General features: G+C 21.5%; 5 protein-coding genes across 5 annotated transcripts; all 5 read left to right on the forward strand. All coding sequences in view use genetic code 6, as the record gives it.

The window, feature by feature from the left end:
• The first annotated feature begins 31 nt into the window (after positions 1-31).
• On the forward strand, positions 32-2,242 carry TTHERM_00105370 (hypothetical protein). Its single transcript, XM_001012287.3, has 2 exons — positions 32-1,666; positions 2,062-2,242. Exons 1-2 carry the CDS (start codon positions 81-83, stop codon positions 2,204-2,206), a joined length of 1,731 nt encoding a protein of 576 aa, XP_001012287.1. The 5' UTR covers positions 32-80; the 3' UTR covers positions 2,207-2,242.
• Positions 2,243-3,478: 1,236 nt separating this feature from the next.
• Positions 3,479-4,255, forward strand: TTHERM_000105379 (transmembrane protein, putative; the record flags this gene model as incomplete). The annotated part of the gene is made up of 1 exon (XM_012796640.1): positions 3,479-4,255. The coding sequence occupies one exon, from the start codon at positions 3,479-3,481 to the stop codon at positions 4,253-4,255; it is 777 nt and encodes a 258-aa protein (XP_012652094.1).
• Positions 4,256-5,263: 1,008 nt separating this feature from the next.
• TTHERM_00105380 (hypothetical protein) lies at positions 5,264-5,488 on the forward strand (the record flags this gene model as incomplete). The annotated part of the gene is made up of 1 exon (XM_001012288.1): positions 5,264-5,488. One exon carries the CDS (start codon positions 5,264-5,266, stop codon positions 5,486-5,488), a length of 225 nt encoding a protein of 74 aa, XP_001012288.1.
• A 2,052-nt stretch (positions 5,489-7,540) lies between these two features.
• TTHERM_000105389 (transmembrane protein, putative) lies at positions 7,541-19,640 on the forward strand (the record flags this gene model as incomplete). Its single annotated transcript, XM_012796641.1, has 16 exons — positions 7,541-7,858; positions 7,911-8,118; positions 8,178-8,278; positions 9,267-9,860; positions 9,918-10,776; positions 10,842-10,996; positions 11,051-11,308; positions 11,360-11,605; positions 12,092-12,505; positions 12,557-12,673; positions 12,722-13,069; positions 13,127-13,363; positions 13,425-17,367; positions 17,708-18,762; positions 18,876-19,535; positions 19,590-19,640. 16 exons carry the CDS (start codon positions 7,541-7,543, stop codon positions 19,638-19,640), a joined length of 9,564 nt encoding a protein of 3,187 aa, XP_012652095.1.
• Positions 19,641-20,478: 838 nt separating this feature from the next.
• Positions 20,479-21,056, forward strand: TTHERM_00105390 (hypothetical protein; the record flags this gene model as incomplete). Its single annotated transcript, XM_001012289.2, has 3 exons — positions 20,479-20,605; positions 20,721-20,796; positions 20,849-21,056. The coding sequence occupies 3 exons, from the start codon at positions 20,479-20,481 to the stop codon at positions 21,054-21,056; spliced, it is 411 nt and encodes a 136-aa protein (XP_001012289.2).
• Between the last annotated feature and the right edge of the window lie 60 nt (positions 21,057-21,116).

Here is a 21,116-nt window from a genome sequence, read left to right on the forward strand (position 1 = left end):
AATATATAAACATTTATATTTAATTTATTTATTAATATTTATTTTTAATAAATCAAAACTTTTAAATCAATAAAATAAAAATGAAATAAAACAACAGCGAAAAAGAATATTCATAAGTAAGTGAAAATAACCAAATTGAAGAGAAAAGGTTTAAAACATGGGAGTATTTTTAAAAATAATTGCATGAAAGTTAGACATGCATAAATCATTTAGAGATAAATTTAAGTTACTAAAATTTAACTTAAACTAAACATAAATAAATTGTTGATTACATATAATAATAATAAGATTTAAGTTGTTTGTCTTTTTTAATAAATGAAAAATAGAAAAAATTGAGATTATTAAATGCAAAACTTTTAGCTCAGATAGAAACAAATGTTACATATTCACCTTCTCTTTTAATATCAGACTCTTTAAAAAAATTAAAGAATTTATCATAATTATAATTAGGTATGAACTCTAACAATGTTAATAATGAAGGAATCATAGCTATTATATCTTCTATTGAAAATTAATATTAACTTACATCATTTTCTCTTGAATTAGAAAATAATTAAATTGATTAGATAGGATTTAAAGCAATTACTAGTGCATTATTCAAATTGAAAAATCTAAATTTATTAAAACTCAACTTAAATAATAATAAGATATTAGATGAATCTTTAAAAGATCTGGGAGAATCTTTGGTTGAGTTAAAAATGCTCAACAATTTGAATTTACATCTAAATTGCAAGCATAGATCTGATTATGGAATACTTTTCTTAGGCTAGGCATTAGAAAAAATGTCAAATTTAACTCATTTAGAATTAGATATTCACCAAAAAATTTATTAAAAGCTTGAAGATGGGCTTGTAAAATTGGCTTAAAGCCTAAAATATCTTGTTAATCTTTAATAAATTATACTTACTTTTTAAGATTTTTCTATATCAGAAATAGTGGCATAGAATCTAGGTACTTCATTTTCATATATGAATAATCTAACTGATGTTACATTAGGCCTTTAAAATTGTGAACTTAGTGATAAATCTGCTGAATTAACTTAATCTGGATTAAATTAATTATAGTTTTTAAGAAAATTATATTTAAATCTTAGTAAAAATTAAATAGGTGATTCTTAGCTCAATCAATTTTAATTTATGAAAAATTTATCAAAACTAGAAAAATGCACTTTAAAGTTAGGTAGCTCCTTCATTTCAAATATAGGGGCTTTAAGCTTAGCAAATACCATACAAAATTTTACATAACTATAAACTTTAGACTTGAATTTATCTAAATCAAAGATTGATAATGAAGGTATTTCCATGATTTCTAAGGCTTTGGAAAAACTAGAGAGCATTAATTAATTATCTCTTGATTTTGATTTTATTGAAGTAGAAGATTCTTCATTAAAATACCTCAGCTTTAGTATAGAAAAGATGAAAAAATTGTAAAAATTATCTTTAGTTCTTATATCTAGCAAAATAAGTGATGAATCAGTAATTTAATTAGGCCAATCTATTAAAAATCTCATAAATTTATAAAAAGTTATGCTTTTTATATTCTCTTCTAAGACTACAAATTTAAGCAACAACCTTTTAATGTAATCATATTCTAAACTGAAGAATCTTAACACTTTAATAACTACTCCTAAATTATGGCAGAGATGTTCTTATTTAAAATTAAAAAGGTTAGTCATTATTTAATTTTTGTGATATATTTATTATTGGCTTTATTCATTTAGAGTATAGCAATTTGCTTGCTGTTTTAAAAATGCTTAATCACTGTTAATAAATAAATAATAAATTAAATATTTTTTATTTTGAAATAAATTTTTAATAGAATGATTAATAGTTTTTATTAATTATGATTAATTATTTTTTTTATAGATTTTAAAAAGCCAATTATTTAGTATTTATTCTATCTATTTATCAAGATTATTTACATTGAACTTATTAGTGTTAAATATATATCATTTCTAATAGAATTAAATTATAAAAGAAAGTATAGTGTATATAGTTTTAATTTAACTGATTTTTTATTTAAATAAATTTAAACTTTTATGTTTTTTAAATTATTATGTAGACTATTCAAAAATAGATAGAAGAAACAAATTTCAATAAAAGAGAATAGATAGAATTCAAATCAGAAATTGTAAAAAATCAAAAAGGCTCATAATTTTTAAATTGTTGATTTTAATTTAACCAATTTTAAGCTAGTCTTAATGTGATCCTATAAAAAAATAATTTCTGTAACTAATCCAGTCTTAGTTTTTCTGAAAACTAAATTTATGAATGTAAATTATGTAGTTTAATTAAAAAATAGAATTATTAATATATATAATCCTGTTAATTATTTTATTATAGATTTTAAAAAGAGCATTATATATTTAATTTATTCTATCTTTTTGTTAATAAATAATAAAAGAAATATTTATTATTTTGAAATAAATTTATAATAGAATCATTAATAGTTATAATTATGATTAATTATTTTTTTATAGATTTTAAAAAGCTCATAATATAGTTTTATCCTAAATCTTATAATAACTATGAACAAAATTAAATTGAGTTGTTTTTTTCATAAATTGGGGAGATCATAGCAGGGACTCATTGATTTTTTAATGAAAATATATATTTATGAAATTGATGCTAGTCACATGAAGGTTAGAAAAAAATTAGAATAACAAAATAATAATTAGATACAAATGGGTTTTAGAATATTATTTATTGGAAAAATATATTATTTCATTATTCAATTTGAATAAAAGTTTCTTTTAGACTGATACTATTTTAGAGGAGGGGTTAAATTACTAAGTGGAATAGAATATTTACAAAATTCAATGTACATAACTTATTTATTATCTTAAAAAATTTTATCATTAATTAAAATCATACCTTACCTTTCCCCCTAGTTTTTTGAAAAAATAATGATATTTTTTTACATCAACATTTTAAGGGTACAGAGATCTTTAATTAAAAGAAATAGTATAATTATTTTAAGGAATATTAAAAAGAAAAAATTTCAAATAAACAATATAAAAATTTTTGAAAACTGATTGATTTTATTATTATATTTATGAAAAAAAGGTTTCTACAGTATTACAGATCCATACTCTGTTTAAAATATTAATTGTAAGAGATGTCCTGTTGGCTCAATCGCATGTTAAAGTTCTTAAATATAAGTTTAAAATGGATTTTGGAGATATGGCAATCTTTCAGATGTAATAATTTAATGTTAGTAATCTTAATTTTGCCAACCAGAAGACCCTTAATCGAAAAACGGATGCTAATAGGGGCATATTGGACTAATTTGTTATGAATGCTATGTTAATTGCGAAATATGGAGTACTTAGTACTCTATGACCAATTAAGAGTGTAATGACTGCGTATATTTTTATTCTGCATTGAATATTATTTTAATATTTCTGATTTTTGCTTCTATTTTAATTCAAATCTATAGTAAAATTAATAATGAAATGATTCTGATAAGAAAATATATCATGGCTAAATATTTATCAAAATTAAGAATTGTTTCTCCTAACCTTTAAAGAACCTAAACTTCTTAATCTTCTTTGACTAAAATATTAATTAATTACTTTTAGTTTCTAGCAATTGTTAACAGTCTAAACATAAAATTGCCAACTTATTTTACGTTTTTTAACTTAAGTGGAGGAGATACCTCTTAAATTACAATCTATTCAATTGATTGTTTACTATTTTCTAAAAATTTAGCAGTTCCAAATTATATAGTCCGCTTGTTATGGATCAACTTTTAACCAATTGCCTTATTTATAATTATTTAGCTTATAAACTATATTTTCTAAAAAAATAATTCTCACTCTTCGAGTTAGGCTGTTTACACAAACATGATTAATATATACTTATTTTTTAAGCCTTGTGTTGTTAAAGTTATAACCTAATCTCTATCATGCTAGGATATTGGTTTATAATCTTACATATCTTCTGATTTAAATTATACATGCTTAGACAGAGAGCATAGGAAGTACATATACACCTGTATTTTACCTTTAGGATTAATTTGGATAGTTTTAATTCCTCTCTTTTTATTTGCAAGAATAAGAAATTATAAATAAAAAATGCATACCATTAAAACACTCTTCAGATACAGTTATCTATATCAATTATTTTTATTAAATAAAAACAAATATAATATCTTAAGTAATTTAAATAAAAGATTTAAAAAATCTAAATAAATCAACTACTTTATTTTAATTAATCCTTTTTTAATATTTTATTTTAAAGGAATATGTGGATGATAAATATTACTGGGATTTGGCAAGATTAATTATTCGTTCTACAGGAATTATCGCTATTAATATTTTTAACTTTTAAATTATTTACAAGGGATGGTTTTATTTGGAGTTTTCTTCTTATTTCTATTCCTTTAGAAAAAATTAAAGCCATTTATTTTATAAAAATATAATAATCTTGAGCAGGAATCTATTTTCTTAGTAGTAATAACTATTTATTTGCTTTTTGTTAGAAGTCTCTCAAAAAACTATATAATTTCTTACATAGTCACTTTCATTATAGGAATTTTAAACTTTTAGTTTGTTTTAAAAATGTTGTAGCTAATATTAATATAGTCTATTCCAGTAGAAGAAAAAGATAGAAATATATTTTAAAAACTTATTTTCAAGATAAAATAAAAATTTCCTTCTGATTTTTAATGGATTAAAATTGGGTATTCAAGTAATAGTATTCCTTTTAAAAACTAGAAAAAAGTTTCAGAAGTGATGAAAACAATTAAAGAAGAGTTAAATTAAGATAAATTTGGTTTTAAGTAGAAAATAAGTCTTAGCACTGCAAGAAATAGAATTTCATTAGGAATGAGTTAAAAATTAAAAAACCATAAAAAATTAATAACGTAAAATAGTAAAGGTTCATAAGTCTCTCATATTACCACAGTAATTAAATTTTATTTTAATAAAATATACAATTTTATATTTTAAAAACAAACTTTAGAAATCATAAACGAAAGAAAAATCAAAGTTTTAGATATATTATTTCAAATGAAATGTTGAAAAGTACTATTTAGATTTGGATGTTATTGAAAATAATTCTCAAGTAAAACCAAACTAGAATTAATAAGCTATTAATTTAATCAGTAATTTCTAGATTATAAAAAAATATAACATATTAAAGCTCATGATTATAATAAAATAAAGTTAATTTTTTATAAGTTTGTTTGAATTTTCCTTGTAAAAAAATTATAAAAGCTAGGCCTTATAAAAAATAGAGTCAGACCACACTTTTCCAAATATATGAATTTATAAACTTTAGACTTAAATTTATCTAAGTCAAGGATTGATAATGATGGTATTTTTATGATTTCTAAGGCTTTTGAAAAACTAGAGATCATTAATAAATAATCTCTTGATTTTGATTTTATTGAGGTAGAAGGAAGATTCTTTATTAAAATACATCAGCTTTAGTATAGAAAAGATGAAAAAATTATCTTTAGTTCATATATCTAGCAAAATAAGTGATGAATGAATCAGTAATTTAATTAGGCCAGTCTATTAAAAATTTCATAAATTTACAAAAATTATGCTTTTTATATTTTCTTAAAAATACTTCAAATTTAAGCAAAAAGCTTCCTATATAATCTTATTAATACTTTAATAACTACATCTAAATAATGGCAGAGATATTTTTTATTTAAAAATAAAAGGTAATTTTTGAGATATTTATTATTGGCTTTATTCATATAGGGTATAGCAATTTGCTGTTTTAAAAATACTTAATCACTGCTAATAAATAATAAACAAAATATTTTTTATCTTGAAATAAATTTATAATAGAATTATTAATAGTTATAATTATAATTAATTATCTTTTTTATAGATTATAAAAAGCGCATTAAATATTATTTATTCTTTCTTTTTATCAAAGTTTTTTTACATTGAAATTATTAGTGTAACATATTTATCATTTCTATTAGATTTAAATGTAAAATAAAGTATATTCAATTAATTTTAAGTAAACTGACTTTTTTATTTTTTTTTCAAAAAGAAAATTTAAACGTCTATGTTTTTTAAATTAAAACCTCTTGTTACTCAAAAATAGATAGAAGAAGCCAATTTTAACAAAAGAAAATAGGTAGAATTTAAATCAGAAACTTTTAAACAATAATAAAGGAAATATTTTTTATTTTGAAATAAATTTATAATAGAATTATTAATAGTTAAAATCATGATGAATTATTTTTTTTTAAGATTATAAAAAGTGCATTAATTAGTATTTATTTTATCTTTTTATCAAAATTATTTTATGTTGAACTTAATAGAGTTGCATGTATATTATTTGTATTAGATTTAAATTTTGAATGGACTGTTGTCTATTAATTTTAATTTAACTGACTTTTTTATTTTTAATTTGTAATGAATATTTATTTAAACATCCATATTTTTTAAATTTGTATCTGTGTTAATCAAAAATAGATAGAAGAAACAAATTTCAACAATAGAGAATAGATAGAATTCAAATCAGAAACTTTAAATAAATAATAAAGGAAATATTTCTTATTTTGAAATAAATTTATAATAGAATTATTAATAGTTATTATTAATTATTTTTTTTATGGATTATAAAAAGCACATTAAGTAGTGTTTAATCTATCTTTTTATCAAAATTTTTTTATATTCAATTTTTTAGTGTTACATATATATCCTTTGTATTAGATTTAAACGGAAAATAAAGTATTGTCTATTAATTTTAATTAAACTGACTTTTTCATTTTTTTTCAAAAAGAAAATTTAAAAGTCTATGTTTTTTAAATTAAAACCTCTTGTTACTCAAAAATAGATAGAAGAAGCCAATTTTAACAAAAGAGAGCGTTTAGAATTCAAATCAGAAACTTTTAAAAAATTTAATTTAGAATTATTAATAGTAAAAATCATGATGAATTATTTTTTTTATAGATTATAAAAAGCACATTAATTAGTATTTATTCTATCTTTTTATGAAAATTATTTTATGTTGAACATAATAGTGTTAAATGTGTATCATTTGTATTAGATTTAAATTTTTAATAGACTGTTGTCTATTAATTTTAATTTAAATGATTTTTTATTTTTAATCTAAGTTTTTTAAATTTTTATCTTTGTTACTCAAAAATGTATTGAAGAAGCAAATTTTAACAAAAGGGAATAGATAGAATTCAAATCAGAAATATTAAATTAATAATTAAGGAAATATTTATTATTTTGAAATCAATTTATAATAGAATTATTAATAGTTTAATTATGATTAATTATTTTTTTTATAAATATTTGAAAAGTATTATGTAGTATTTTTTCTATCATTTTATCTTATTTATTTTATCTTGATATTATTAGTTTTACATATATATCATTTCTATTAGATTTATATGTAAAATAATGTGAATAGTCTATTTAACTGATTTTTTTTTTCCATTAGAAAATTTAAACGTCAATGCTTTTAAAATTATTATCTCTATTATTCAAGAATAGGAGAAACAAATTTCAACAAAAGAGAATAGATAGAATTCAAATCACAAATAGTAAAAAATACAAAAAATGTTCATCATTTTTAAATTGTTGATTTTAATTTAACCAATTTTAAGTTAGTCTTAATGTGATCCTACAAAAAGCAATTGCTGTAACTAATCCTGTCTTAGTTGCGCTCAAAACTAAATTTCTGAATGTACATCATGTAGCTTAAATTACTTATACTTGAATGTACAATATTAATGCCTTAAGAAGTGTCCTTAAGGAACATATTTAGATTCAAGCACTAATAATTGTTATTCATGTGTAAGCTAATATTGTAGCCAATGCTCAAGTACTCAATGCTTATAATGCTTTGACGGATTTTAAAAAGACCCTAACGATCCTGTAAAATTTATTTTTTCTTAAAATAATCAATTAAAGCTATTATTTAAAATAGCAAAATTGTATATCTTAGTGTAGCTAAATAGGATAAATTTAAGATGATTAAAGCCAATGCAATTATGGGTGCTTCAATGATTAGATTTTCGATATCGACTACTAATCGTTTAGTTGTTAAGTAAAAGCTTAATGCCCTTAGATACAGCAAATACCTTAGTTGCAAAATTAAAACAATATTGTTTCCTCTTTGCTTGATTATACTATGAGTAATTAATGAACAATTTTCTTTATTATTTCCTTAATTTTAATATAATTACTTAAAAAGCTGCAATTACCTTAGTAGATGTTCAAGGATATGTTGTTTAATATAGCTATCCTTAGCTATAGACATAGATAGCATTTTAACTAAATATATCTACCTACCAAGTAAAATGATTTTTTAGATTAAATTTTACAAAGAAAATTAAAATAAATTTAGATTTATAAATATTTTATTGTCATTTTAAATTCAATAAAATATTAAAATTAAATTTTCTTCAAAGTATTCCATTCAGCACTTAATTTCAGGATTAAAATTCTTCTGGTATCGCTATCTCAAGGATAGTAACCTTGGAAGTGCTTAACTAATTTAATTTTATGATTTTACATGTTTTAAAAAATTTAAATGATTTTTACACAATATAAATATGAAATTAGGCATACAAAATTTAAAAAAAAATAAAATATTTTATAAATCAAAAATATGGTTCTTATTTTTTAGGACTATTATCCTACATTTAAAGTATCTTAAGCATATAGATTTTACTTTTGATAATTTTGATGACTATTATAATAATAATAATATAAATAAATAATTATAATATTACTATTATGATAATTAAAATCTTTGGATAATACCAAGAATTGAAATAAAAATAATTATTATTATTTTTGCTATTCTTAAATCATTTTTTTTATTTTTAAATTTAATTAATTTTTATCAGGGATTTAAATCATTTATATATTTTCATCTTGTCAGAATTTTACTTTTAATTTCAAAAAAAATCGGTCAATATCTCTCTTTCTGATATATCATCTCATCCCTAGTATTAATATTTAATATAAATCAAATAAACTAATTTTAATTTAATTATTATAGATTTATATGTGTTGAATTTTGATAATTAATTATTTTATCTTATAATTCACAATCATATTATCTGAATTAATTTTTATTTTTATTGGTTTAAATTGATTATGTTTTAAATATAATTGTTTACCCATTTGTCTTTTTCTTTTAAATCTAAATAATTAATCATCTTAGTACGAAATATTTTAATTTCATTTTACTTTACTGATTATTATGACAAAAATTATTTAAAATATTCGATTTTTACATCTAATTTTTTCATTTAAAACTTAATAAACAATAAAGGTTGTAGATTGCTAATATTAAAATTAGTTGGAATTAGCAAATAATATAGTCACTTGCTTATTATAACCTCTTAACTTACTCAAGTTTTACAACTCAAATGGAACAACTATCTTACAATCTTTTCTTACTTACAATAATACAAAAAATACTGGAAACTTTATATAAAGCTTTTAGAAAGGAAATGATTGGAATTTAATATTATCATAAAGTTCTAATTATGAAATAGACCTATTATCTTACAAAAATTCAACTTACTTTATGATAGATGTCAGTTCTACTGCTTAAATTTCTCTGTTTTAAGTGAAATAATACACTAATTAAGATTAATATTAGTTTTTGAGTCTAAATCTGATTAGCTAATCTATAACTTATTATTAGATTTCTCCTTTTCAAAAAGTATCAGTCTACAATTCATCAAGCATAGACTCAACAGCCAGTTTAGTTCAACTAAATTCGTTATATTATTGGACTTTATACACTTCCTCCTAGATTAATTTACTTTACTTTAATTATGGTCAGATGTCTCTTAACCTACTGCAAACCATTTAAATGACTAGCTTTATTTATACCATTTATTTGATTCCATAATCAGATGTAAGCTTTTAATAATATTACTTTTTAATTAAATAGTATTTTAATTTTAATAAAAAGCTAATTCTAATTGTAAGCTCTGAAACTCCTTAAAATAATTTAAAACTTAATATGTATAATTTTAACTAATAAAGTAACCAAATATAATCATCTCAAATCAAGCTCAATGGCTAAACAAGTAACACTACTCATATATATTCTTTTGGTAGCTTATTGATTTTCTGTACTACAAATTATGTTGCGTCTTACTAATTTTCTGCTGATTATTCTTAATTAGAATTTATACAATAACTATAACAAGTAAATCCTCAGCTTTGTGCCTCATCAATATTTAATGTGAATTACATAAACTAAGAAATACATGTTTGGTAGACTATTTAGAAAAATTTTATTTTAAATACATTCAATACAAAAAACTAGTAAAAAAGTATATTTATCATTGCACAAAATGCAGTGACTTCTTAAGTTTTATCTAAATTCACTGTAAGGGTTCCTAACATGAATTTGCTTATTGAATATCCTGAAATTTAAATGTTATTAGAGTTGAAAAGTAATGGATTAGCTTATATTCACAACACTATTTCAAAGAAAATAGTGAATTAAGTAAGAATATGGTATCCAATCAGCGAGCTATCAACATAATTACTCTACAATTACAAAATTTTGCCAGACGGAACATATTTATTTACTGGCATTGAAATGAAAACCTTTACAATTAAGATAGTTAACATGAAAACTTTAGAAATAATCTATGTGCAGTCTTTCCCTGAAATTATTGTAGCTTTGAGTCAAATCAACTATGTATTGTAGCCATTCTATTATCCAAATTCTGGGTCTATAGTTGCTGTTATATAATACTATAAATAAATTACAGATACTTAAAAAAATTTCCTTTTCTTATTTTTTTCAAAAAGTATAGGTAAATAATTAATTATTATTTTCATATTAAATATAGTTTATTGAATAAATACTAATTAAATTTAGACTAAATTAGTGCTAACCAATATAAGTTATAGAAAAGCTTATAAAGTTTTGCTACAAATTACATTTAAACTATCTCTGTAGAATATTTAATTATTTTTTATATGACTTAAACCTCATATTACACAGCTTACTTTTACGATTTATAGGGAAGAAAAGTAAAAACCTAATTGAAAAAAAAATATATATATATTAATAATTTTAATAAATAGATACAAACTTCTCCAAATTATAAGTAATTAGATCTAAATTTTTCAGGTAAAGAAAACTAATAAACTTAACAGGCATTAATATCTAGCTATTATGGTTTATATTTTTATAACTTAACAACTCTTACTTATACGGTCTACCCTTTCTAATGTGCAGCAAGTATATATTTCTCGCTAAACTTTTAATATTATTATACTCAATCTGCCTGCTCAACTTAATAGGATGGAGTTTTTACATATTCTAATAACACATTGATAAGTGTAAGCTTTCATCTTTAATTTAATTTAATTAAAATTTTTAAAATATAAAAGTAAGGAATATAGCCAAGAAACAAGTATATATACATTTATAAATATAATGATGATAGATATTTAGTAATAGCTACAAATACACCAAATCAACTTTTTTATGATAATGTAAGATAATAGCTATTTACAAAGCCTTCAATATATGGGGCAAACTAAGATGGAATGATAGAATAAGATGAAGTTATCTTTTTTAACAGTTAAGCAACTACTCATTATGATTTAAATACCTTCAACTTAATTTACTCAGAAGTAATTTTTTCTATTGTTTTCTTCATTTTTTAATTGATAATTTTTGAGTTTTGAATAATTCTTCAGTCAAACACATACTGTATATTCTCAAAAAGCCAATAAAATTAATTAGCCTCTATTTTTAAAAATCACATAAAATCTTATACCAACCGAAATACCTAAAAATTTATGTGAAAGGTAAGTTTGGTGTTTATTATGAACTATATAGAATTTAAATATTTAATAAAATTTAAATTTGTAATGTAAAATAATTGAACCTACTTAACTTTCAAAAAAATTGAAATAAAAGAATTTTTTTAATTATTTTCAAAATACTATTAAAATTATGATTAAATTTTTATGAACATTGTAAATATCTTAATTGATAATTTAACAAATAATTTACCCACGAAATTGAATAGAGTTTAATTGAAAACACTTAAAAATTTTTATTAAAAATTTGTATTGAATTGTATACCTATTATTTAACTAAAATAATATTTATAGATTCTGGATTATACAATTACTAAAACATTTTTACTTTAGACATAGTTTCTGAGGTACAACTATATTATTACTACTTTACTTAATATAGTTTAAGTAAAAAAAATAAAATAAATAACGATTTAGACAACTAAATCAATAAATAAATATTAATCTTATTTTATTGATTTTGTTAGTGAACTAAACTTTGTAGTTGAAATACTTCCTTAATCTATTAATATTTACAATTCGTTAAATAATTAACTTTTATATTCTGTGATCCCTTAAGAAACCATAGAAACATACTTATCATCTAATGATAATTTTGCCATATAAGAATTATTTACAAGACAAATTCTTTACTATTAACCTAGTAATTTAATTGTTGTAGTTTATTATTTAAGCTTGATTTGTATCGATGCAACAACGTTTTAAGTGGTAAATTTAATATGTTCTAGAAATATTCATATTTATTTTATTTTATATAAGCTATATTAATACAAGTATGAGTTACCAAATCAGAGTTTCAAGGCAATTTAGTTTGATTGGAATAGAGGCTATCTTATCTCAACAAACTTAGATGAAGACTGCATCTTAGATATGAATGTAAATAATTTGTAAATTCAAATTAATTATTTTAAGATGTAAAAATAGACTATTCGAAGAACTTGCTATAAAGATAATCCACAATATTTAGGTCTTCCTAATTACTCGTTTTTAGATTATCAATAATATCTATTTATTAATTAGTATACAAGCTAGCTAATTATTTGCCAAATGATTTCTGTGAGAGTTTTTGCTCTTGATACTCTAACATATATTAAATCAATATATGATACTAATTTTTATGGTGCACAGTATTTTTTTAATCCAAGCTACAATTATTTAATCTACATTTAAAAGTACAATCATATTTTTATGCTTCTTGATCTCAACACAATGCAATACATAGCATTATCTTTGCCAGCTCCAAGTACAGATTATCAAAGCATAAATTACAGAGTAAAATATCCTATTATCTTGCAATCTTTACAATAATTCATTTTATTAAAAATTAAGTTCTTCTTTTTAGACGATAAGCAAACCTATATCTTCTTAAATTCTAATCTTCTTTATATCGGTTTGTATGACTAAAAAACTCATCAGCTGATAAATAAAATATCTTTAAGTGTAGCCTTTTTTCCTTATTCAGATGCAGTTATTGACTAAGTTAATAAAATGATATTTTTTTATGATATTAACAATTTCTTAAACCAATATTCTTACTCTACAAATAATCTTATATCATAATATTAAGTAATAATAAAAAATTTCTTTAAAATTATTTTTAATTTTATTAATTTTACTTCAAAATTAGCTTAATTAAACTGACGCATAAGCTTTTTAAAAACGTTTAATATGGGATAGCTACAAATAAAGAATCATTTTATCTTCTGGTTCTACTTTGTATCTTATTAATACTAAAAGAAATAACATAGAGCTTTACTAATTAGACACTTTTGTGACTTAGCTTAGATTTTTTTAGGATAGAAATATAATATAATACTCTACATATTACTAAAATGTTTTACTTGATTACGATTATCTACTGAATAATAATCAAGCTACATTTCCGACTTAAATAAATCCCAGATTCTTCCAAGTAAACAACAACACTTTTTTGTTACTAAATGATATCAACTCTCAAGCTAATCTCTTTATAAATTAAACAATTACTTCCACTTGGATCAGAAATAATTTGAATTCTGGATACATTCGAATAGTTGAAAACGATTTGTAAAAATAACTTGTGTATGCAATTTTCGATAACGAAATAGCAATTTTAGATTTGAGTGATTCACTTATTAATTAATTAGATTAGCTTTTCCTTCGTTAAAATATTATCAAAATACTCTTTGAAAATTAAGATTTAGTTATCCTACTTTCTTAATCATAATAAGTACTATAGCTCCAAAAAAGATAAAAATCTGTTAAAGTAAATGAAATAATAGTGTTAAAATAAGGTATTGCATAGTATTAATTTGCTAATAATCTAACAACATTTTTGTTTACTGACTTTTCTGGTAATTAATAAAATATAAATATTGTAAACTTAAGTTATGACTCTAGTAAAAGTATTTCTGGCAATATTAGAGCTTAAATTTTTATGCCTTCCAGAATACTAAGCATTCAGTAATTAAGTAACTCTTAAGTTGTTATTTTAATGAATAACTTGATAAAAATTTATGATTACATTTTAATCTCAGAAATTGTTTCTGTAGGTTTGGAATTTAATGTCAATTTTGGAAATATTTTAATAGACAGTATCTACAAAAGAATTTTTTTGCAAGATCACATGGTAGGAAGCTTAGTTTATGACTTTAACCTTTAAAAACATGCAAATTCCTTTATTAGTTCTTTCTCAACTAATTTATATTTTGATGATAACTTTATCTATTCAGTCGTATCACACTCTGCTAACATTTATTTTAGATAAGATTTAAAGCTTTTGTTTAACTTTAGGCATTTTAATTCAACTTTAGAGTTGAAGAATATAAGATACTTAGGAGTTGGGTACTTTTTTTTGGTTGAATTTATAAATAAAATCTCTGTTTATGAGTTTTCTCCATTTATTTCTCTTCCTACAGAAAAAGCATTTTTGCAAATTAATTAGTTTTCAATAATAGCATTTTCTTTTGTAAAAATCTAAGAAAATGATAATAGCAGCAATGAATATTAGCTTTATATTAATGGGTTTACTTTAGAAGGAATGTTTATGTATAGACTTGCTTTAGATATATACAGCTAGCAATAAACTTAATCATGCTCTTTAAATTATTAACTATAGTAATATAATTACTAAGATGATACTTCTTTCAACTAAGTGAGTTCTTATCTTATTAGTTAGCAAAGAAAACTTAAAGGTTTAACAATAAATGTATCCAAATACCAAAATTTATACTTCCCAAAACTTTAATAAAATGTTTTGAATAATATATTCTAACTAATCATAGCACCAAAAGAACAAAATATTATTGTTTATATCAAGGATCCATTAAATATTCAACAAGGTGTTTCTTTTGTTTAAATAAAGAATTTAGAAATGCAAACTTCACCTCAAAATTATTAGAATTATTTGCAAAAAAATGATATTCAAACAAATCTTACAATTAATAATGTAATTTTCCCTGATATAAAACAAGTCTTACTCGAAAATATCACATTAACAGAGGCAAGTGTGCAAATTAACAATATATAAACATTGGTAATTTAAAAAATAAATTTGTAGCACTATGAAAACTAAACATTGCCAACAACAACTTAGCTTAATTTAACAAATATTAGTATGGTAATTATTACAGAAATAAATTTGATTTCATGCAAATTTAATTTAGGACGTCCTTTAATAGTTCTTCAAAATATAGAAAAACTACAAATCAATAACATAAATGTAATTAATTGTGATTGCTCTGGATTTGATTAACTTTTACTTATAAATTAAGTATAAAATGTAACTTTGGAAAATATTATAATATCTTAAACTAACTTCATTTAATAATCTTCTTTTTCCATTTAATCAACTCAGTTAGTTAAAATAAAATTGCTTTAATTATTGGATATCTAATACAATAACTAAAATCTTTAGTTAAGGTTACTATAAGCTAAAAATGCTAATAGTTTCATATAAAAAATATTCTACTTTTCAAATAATATAAAAGTAGACATTGATGACATTTAAATTGTTGGTTTTAATATTAATAGCTCTAATCAATTTTCTATTTTTGATTTTGAGCTTGTAGAGGAATATCTAAGCATAAATAAAAGTTTTATTTAAAATGTAAATATTAAGAATGATCAAGATGGCACAATATTTACTAATTTAGGAGTTTACAGCACTTACCTCCAATCAATAAAACTTCAATAAATTAATAACATGAGATACTTGCTTCTTTCATCTTATCAAGTTTCAGATGTATAAAATATACAATGCAAAAACTTAAATATAACTAATTTAAAAGTAATTAACTCTTAAATTGTACAGTAATCTTTCTTTTATATTACTTCTGATATTATCATTTTAGACTAAATCCAGTTTATAGATATAAATGTTTTGCTAACTGATGCTTTATAATAATTATCCCTGATTACCTTAGCTGCTGATGAATTAATCTTGCTTTAAAATTCAAATTTTAGCTCAATAGCAAATTCTTTAAGTAGTACTATTTTAGTTTAAAATTCATAAAATGTAAATATTTTAAATATAAACTATTAATAATTATCTACTAATGGAACTTCTTCAGCTTTGAAGATTCTTGATTCATAAAATGTTACTATTCTGTCTAATGTAGTATCTTAATGTTAATCTTTATAAGATTCTGGAGCAATTTAAATTATTAATTGCAAGTAAGTAACAATTCAATAAAATATTCTTTCACAAATCTATTCAGAAAAAGGAAATGGAGGTGTTCTTTATGTATAAAATAGCTAAATTAATAGCTTCAATAACAATTTATTCACCTCTAATACCGCAAATTTAGGATCAGGAGGAGCAATCTATTGTGAAAATAGTAATTTTAATGTTTTTAACAATAACTAATTTATAAAGAATTAAGCTCTTTAAGGTTCAGGTGGAGCTGTATTGCTAAATAATTGTGACATTTTATAAATTTAAAATAATACATTCAGCTAAAATTTGGCATTTATTGGAGGAGGTATAAGATACATTAATCTTTAGCCTTTGGTGATAATGAAAAATGGAGTTAGCTTTTTAAAAAAGAATAATTACTTTTATAAAAATAATGCTACTTCATATGGAATAAATATTGGCTCATATCCTAAGTTTTTAAATATGAAAAACAAAAATAGTTAAACTTAAGAATAAAATATTTTAGATAATGTACAAAGTGGATATAAATCGCCAATACCTATATTAATTAGATTTATTGATGAAGAAATGAGAGAAGTTACATTTGTTAATTTGTAGCTATTTCCTTAACTCAGCTAAGACATTTTAGAAGAAATGTCAATTTACATACTCTAAGCAGAAAGCAGTAATATAGGTTTATTAGGAGACTTAAGGCAAGTATATTCTTTAACATATTTTGCATTTATTTTTGACTTGTCCTATTCTTATCAGCCTTCATCAAGTGCTATTTTAAATATAAAGTCTGCTTAGCTCCTTCCTTAATTTTAGACAGATATTTAGTAAGTAATATAATCAAGATATAATCTTCCAATTACTGTCAATTTCAGAAAGTGTTAAGTTGGAGAAATACTTTAGCAATCAGGAAATTACACCTTATGCTATGAATGCGGATAAGGTAGAACCTTCTTAATAAAATAAGCACTTAATTTAAAAAAAATCTATTAATTATTTTTTTATTGAATTTTATCTAGCTTCTTTAAAAAAATAAAATTAATTTATTAAAGATAAATTAATAAAAAAATTTTATATTTTTTGTATTCTATTAATCCCCATTAATTAAAGGTCAGAGACTTTAAGAGATTTTTTTTTTCATCAAAAATTTTTAGAGTAAAGGGGTCTTTAATAAATGAAATAGTATAATTATTTTTAAGGAAAATAAAAAGAAAAAATTAAAAATAAAATATCGAATAATTTTTGAAAATTAATTGATTTATAATTATATTTATGAAAAAAAGGTTTCTACAGCATTATAGATCCATATTCTGTTGAAAATTCTAATTGTAAGAGATGTCCTGTTGGCTCAATCGCATGTTAAAGTTCTTAAATATATGTTTAAAATGGATATTGGAGAACTGGTAATCTTTCAGATGTAATAATTTAATGCTAATATCCTGAATTTTGCCTACCAGAAGACCCTTAATCGAAAAACGGTTGCCTAAAGGGGCATATTGGACCAACTTGTTATGAATGTGATGTTAATGGCGAAATATGGGGTACTTAGTACTCTAAGTCCAATTAAGAGTGCAATGATTGTGTACATTTTTATTCTGCATTGAATATTATTTTAATATTTCTGATTTTTGCTTTTATTTTAATTCAAATCTATAGTAAAATTAATAATGAAATGATTCTGATAAGAAAATATATCATGGCTAAATATTTATCAAAATTAAGATTTGTTTCTCCTAACCTTTAAAGAACCTAAACTTCTTAATCTTCTTTGATTAAAATATTAATTAATTACTTTTAATTTCTAGCAATTGTAAACAGTCTAAACATAACATTGCCAACTTATTTTACATTTTTTAACTTAACTGGGGGAGATACCTCTTAAATTACAATCTATTCGATTGATTGTTTACTATTTTCTAATAAGTTAGCAGTTCCAAATTATATAGTCCGCTTGTTATGGATCAACTTTTAACCAATTGCCTTATTTATAATTATTTAACTTTTTAGATATATTTTTGAAAAAAATACTTCTCACTCTTCGAGATAGGCTGTTTACACAAACACGATTAATATATACTTATTTTTTCAGCCTTCTGTTGTTAAAGTTATAACCTAATCTCTATCATGCTAGAATATTGGTTTATAATCTTACATATCTTCTGATTTAAATTATACATGCTTAGACAGAGAGCATATGAAATACATATACTACTGTGTTTTACCTTTAGGATTAATTTGGATAGTTTTAATTCCCCTCTTTTTATTTGCAAGAATGAGAAATTATAAACAAAAAATGCAATCCGTTAAAATACTCTTCAGATACGGTTATCTATATCAGGTTTTTTTATTAAATTACAACAAATATAAATGAATATTTTAAATAATTTAAATAAAAGATTTACTAATTCTAAAAAACTACTTTATTTTAATTAAACCTTTTTTATATAATAGGAATACGTGGATGATAAATATTACTGGGATTTGGCAAGATTAATTATTCGTTCTGCAGGAATCATCGCTATTAATATATTTAACTTTTAAATCATTTTTAAGGGTATGGTTTTATTTGGAGTTATGTTCTTATTTTTATTCCTTTAGAAAAAATTAAAGCCATTTATTTTGTAAAAATTTAATAATCTTGAGCAGGAATCTACTTTCTTAGTAATAATAACTATTTATTTGCTTTTTGTTGGAAGTCTCTCAGAAAACTATATAATTTCTTATATAGTCACTTTCATTATAGGAATTTTAAACTTTCAGTTTGTTTTAAAAATGTTATAGTTAATATTAATATAGTCTATTCCAGAAGAAGAAAAAGATAGAAATATATTTTAAAAACTTATTTTCAAGATAAAATAAAAATTTCCTTTATACTTTTAATGGATTAAAATTAGTCATTCATATAATAGTAGCCCTTTTAAAAACTGGAAAAAAGTTTCACAAGTGATGAAAACTATTAAAGAAGAGTTACATTAAGATGAATTTAATTTTAAGTAGAAAATAAGTCCTAGCACTGCAGGAAATAGAATTTCATTAGGAATGAGTTAAATATTAAAAAACCATAAAAAATAAATAAATTTAAATTGTAAAGATTCATAAGAGTCTCCTATAGTAATTAAATTTTATTTTAATAAAATATTCAATTTTATATTTTAAAAACTTTAGAAGTCATAAACGAAAGAAAAATCAAAGTTTTAGAAATTTGATTTCAAATGAGATGTTGGTTGAAAAGTACTATTTAGATTTGAATATTATTGAAAAAATATTCAAAAAAAACCAAATTAGAATGAACAAGCTATTAATTTAATCAATAATTTCAAGATTATAAAAAAATATAACATATTAAAGCTCATTAATAAAATAAAATAAATTTAATTTTTTATAAGTTTGTTAGGATTTATATTTTTTTTAAATTACAAATTTACTTTATGCAATTTTATTTTATAGTGTTGCCAAAATAACTAAATAAATTATGCTTTATTTTCTTTTACCTTGATATTTCAGATATTTTTAATAAAAGCTACCCAAAAAATTTAATAACTTTTTTCATTTAAAAAAATAAATTTTTCCAAAAAAAAAAATCAAGATTTTTAATCAAATTTAATAAAAATGTGATGATATATTTATTATTTTTGTCAGAATTCACCAATTATTGGTATTAATAAGCTGTCAATCGAGAATAAGTTAGTATATCCTATTTTGCTATTTTGCTAAAGAAAATATTGCTATAATAAAGTATGAATCTATTGATAAAGATTTGCTAGTCCAAGTAAATACTCGCATTAAGTAGTGTTTATTTTATCTTTTTATCAAAAATTTTTACATTGAACTTATTAGTGTTACATATATATCATTTGTATTAGATTTAAATGTAAAATAAAGTACAGTCTATTAATTTTAATTTAAACTGACTTTTTTATTTGTAAAGAATATTTAAATATCTATGCTTTTTAAATTATTATCTTTGTTATTCAAATATAGATAAAGAAACAAATTTCAATAAAAGAAAATAGATAGATAGAATTCAAATCAGAATTTGTAAAAAATACAAAAAATGATCATCATTTTTAAATTGTTGATTTTAATTTAACCAATTTTAAGTTAGTTTTAATGTGATCCTACAAAAAACTATTGCTGTAAAAAATCCTGTCTTAGTTGCTCTGAAAACTAAATTTCTGAATGTACATCATGTAGTTTAAATTACTTCTACTTGAATATTCAATATTAATGCCTCAAGAAGTGTCCTTAAGGAACATATTTAGATTAAAGCACTAATAATTGTTTTTCATGTATAAGCTAATACTGTAGCCAATGCTCAAGTACCTAATGTTTACAATGCCTTGATGGATTTTAAAAAGACCCTAACGATCCTGTAAAATTTATTTTTTCTTAACATGATCAATTAAAACTATTATTTAAAATAGCAAAATTGTATTTCTCAGTGCAGCTAAATAGGATAAATTTAAGATGATTAAAGCCAATGCAATTATGGGTGCTTCAATGATTAGATTTTTGATATCGACTACTAATCGTTTAGTTGTTAAGTAAAAGCTTAATGCCCTTAGATACAACAAATACCTTAGTTGCAAAATTAAAACAATATTGTTTCCTCTTTGCTTGATAAAACTATGAGTAATTTATCAACATTTTTCTTTACTATTTACTTAATTTTAATATAATTACTTAAAAAAG

Source organism: Tetrahymena thermophila (assembly GCF_000189635.1).
Source record: "Tetrahymena thermophila SB210 genomic scaffold scf_8254716, whole genome shotgun sequence".
Lineage (NCBI taxonomy): Eukaryota > Ciliophora > Oligohymenophorea > Hymenostomatida > Tetrahymenidae > Tetrahymena > Tetrahymena thermophila.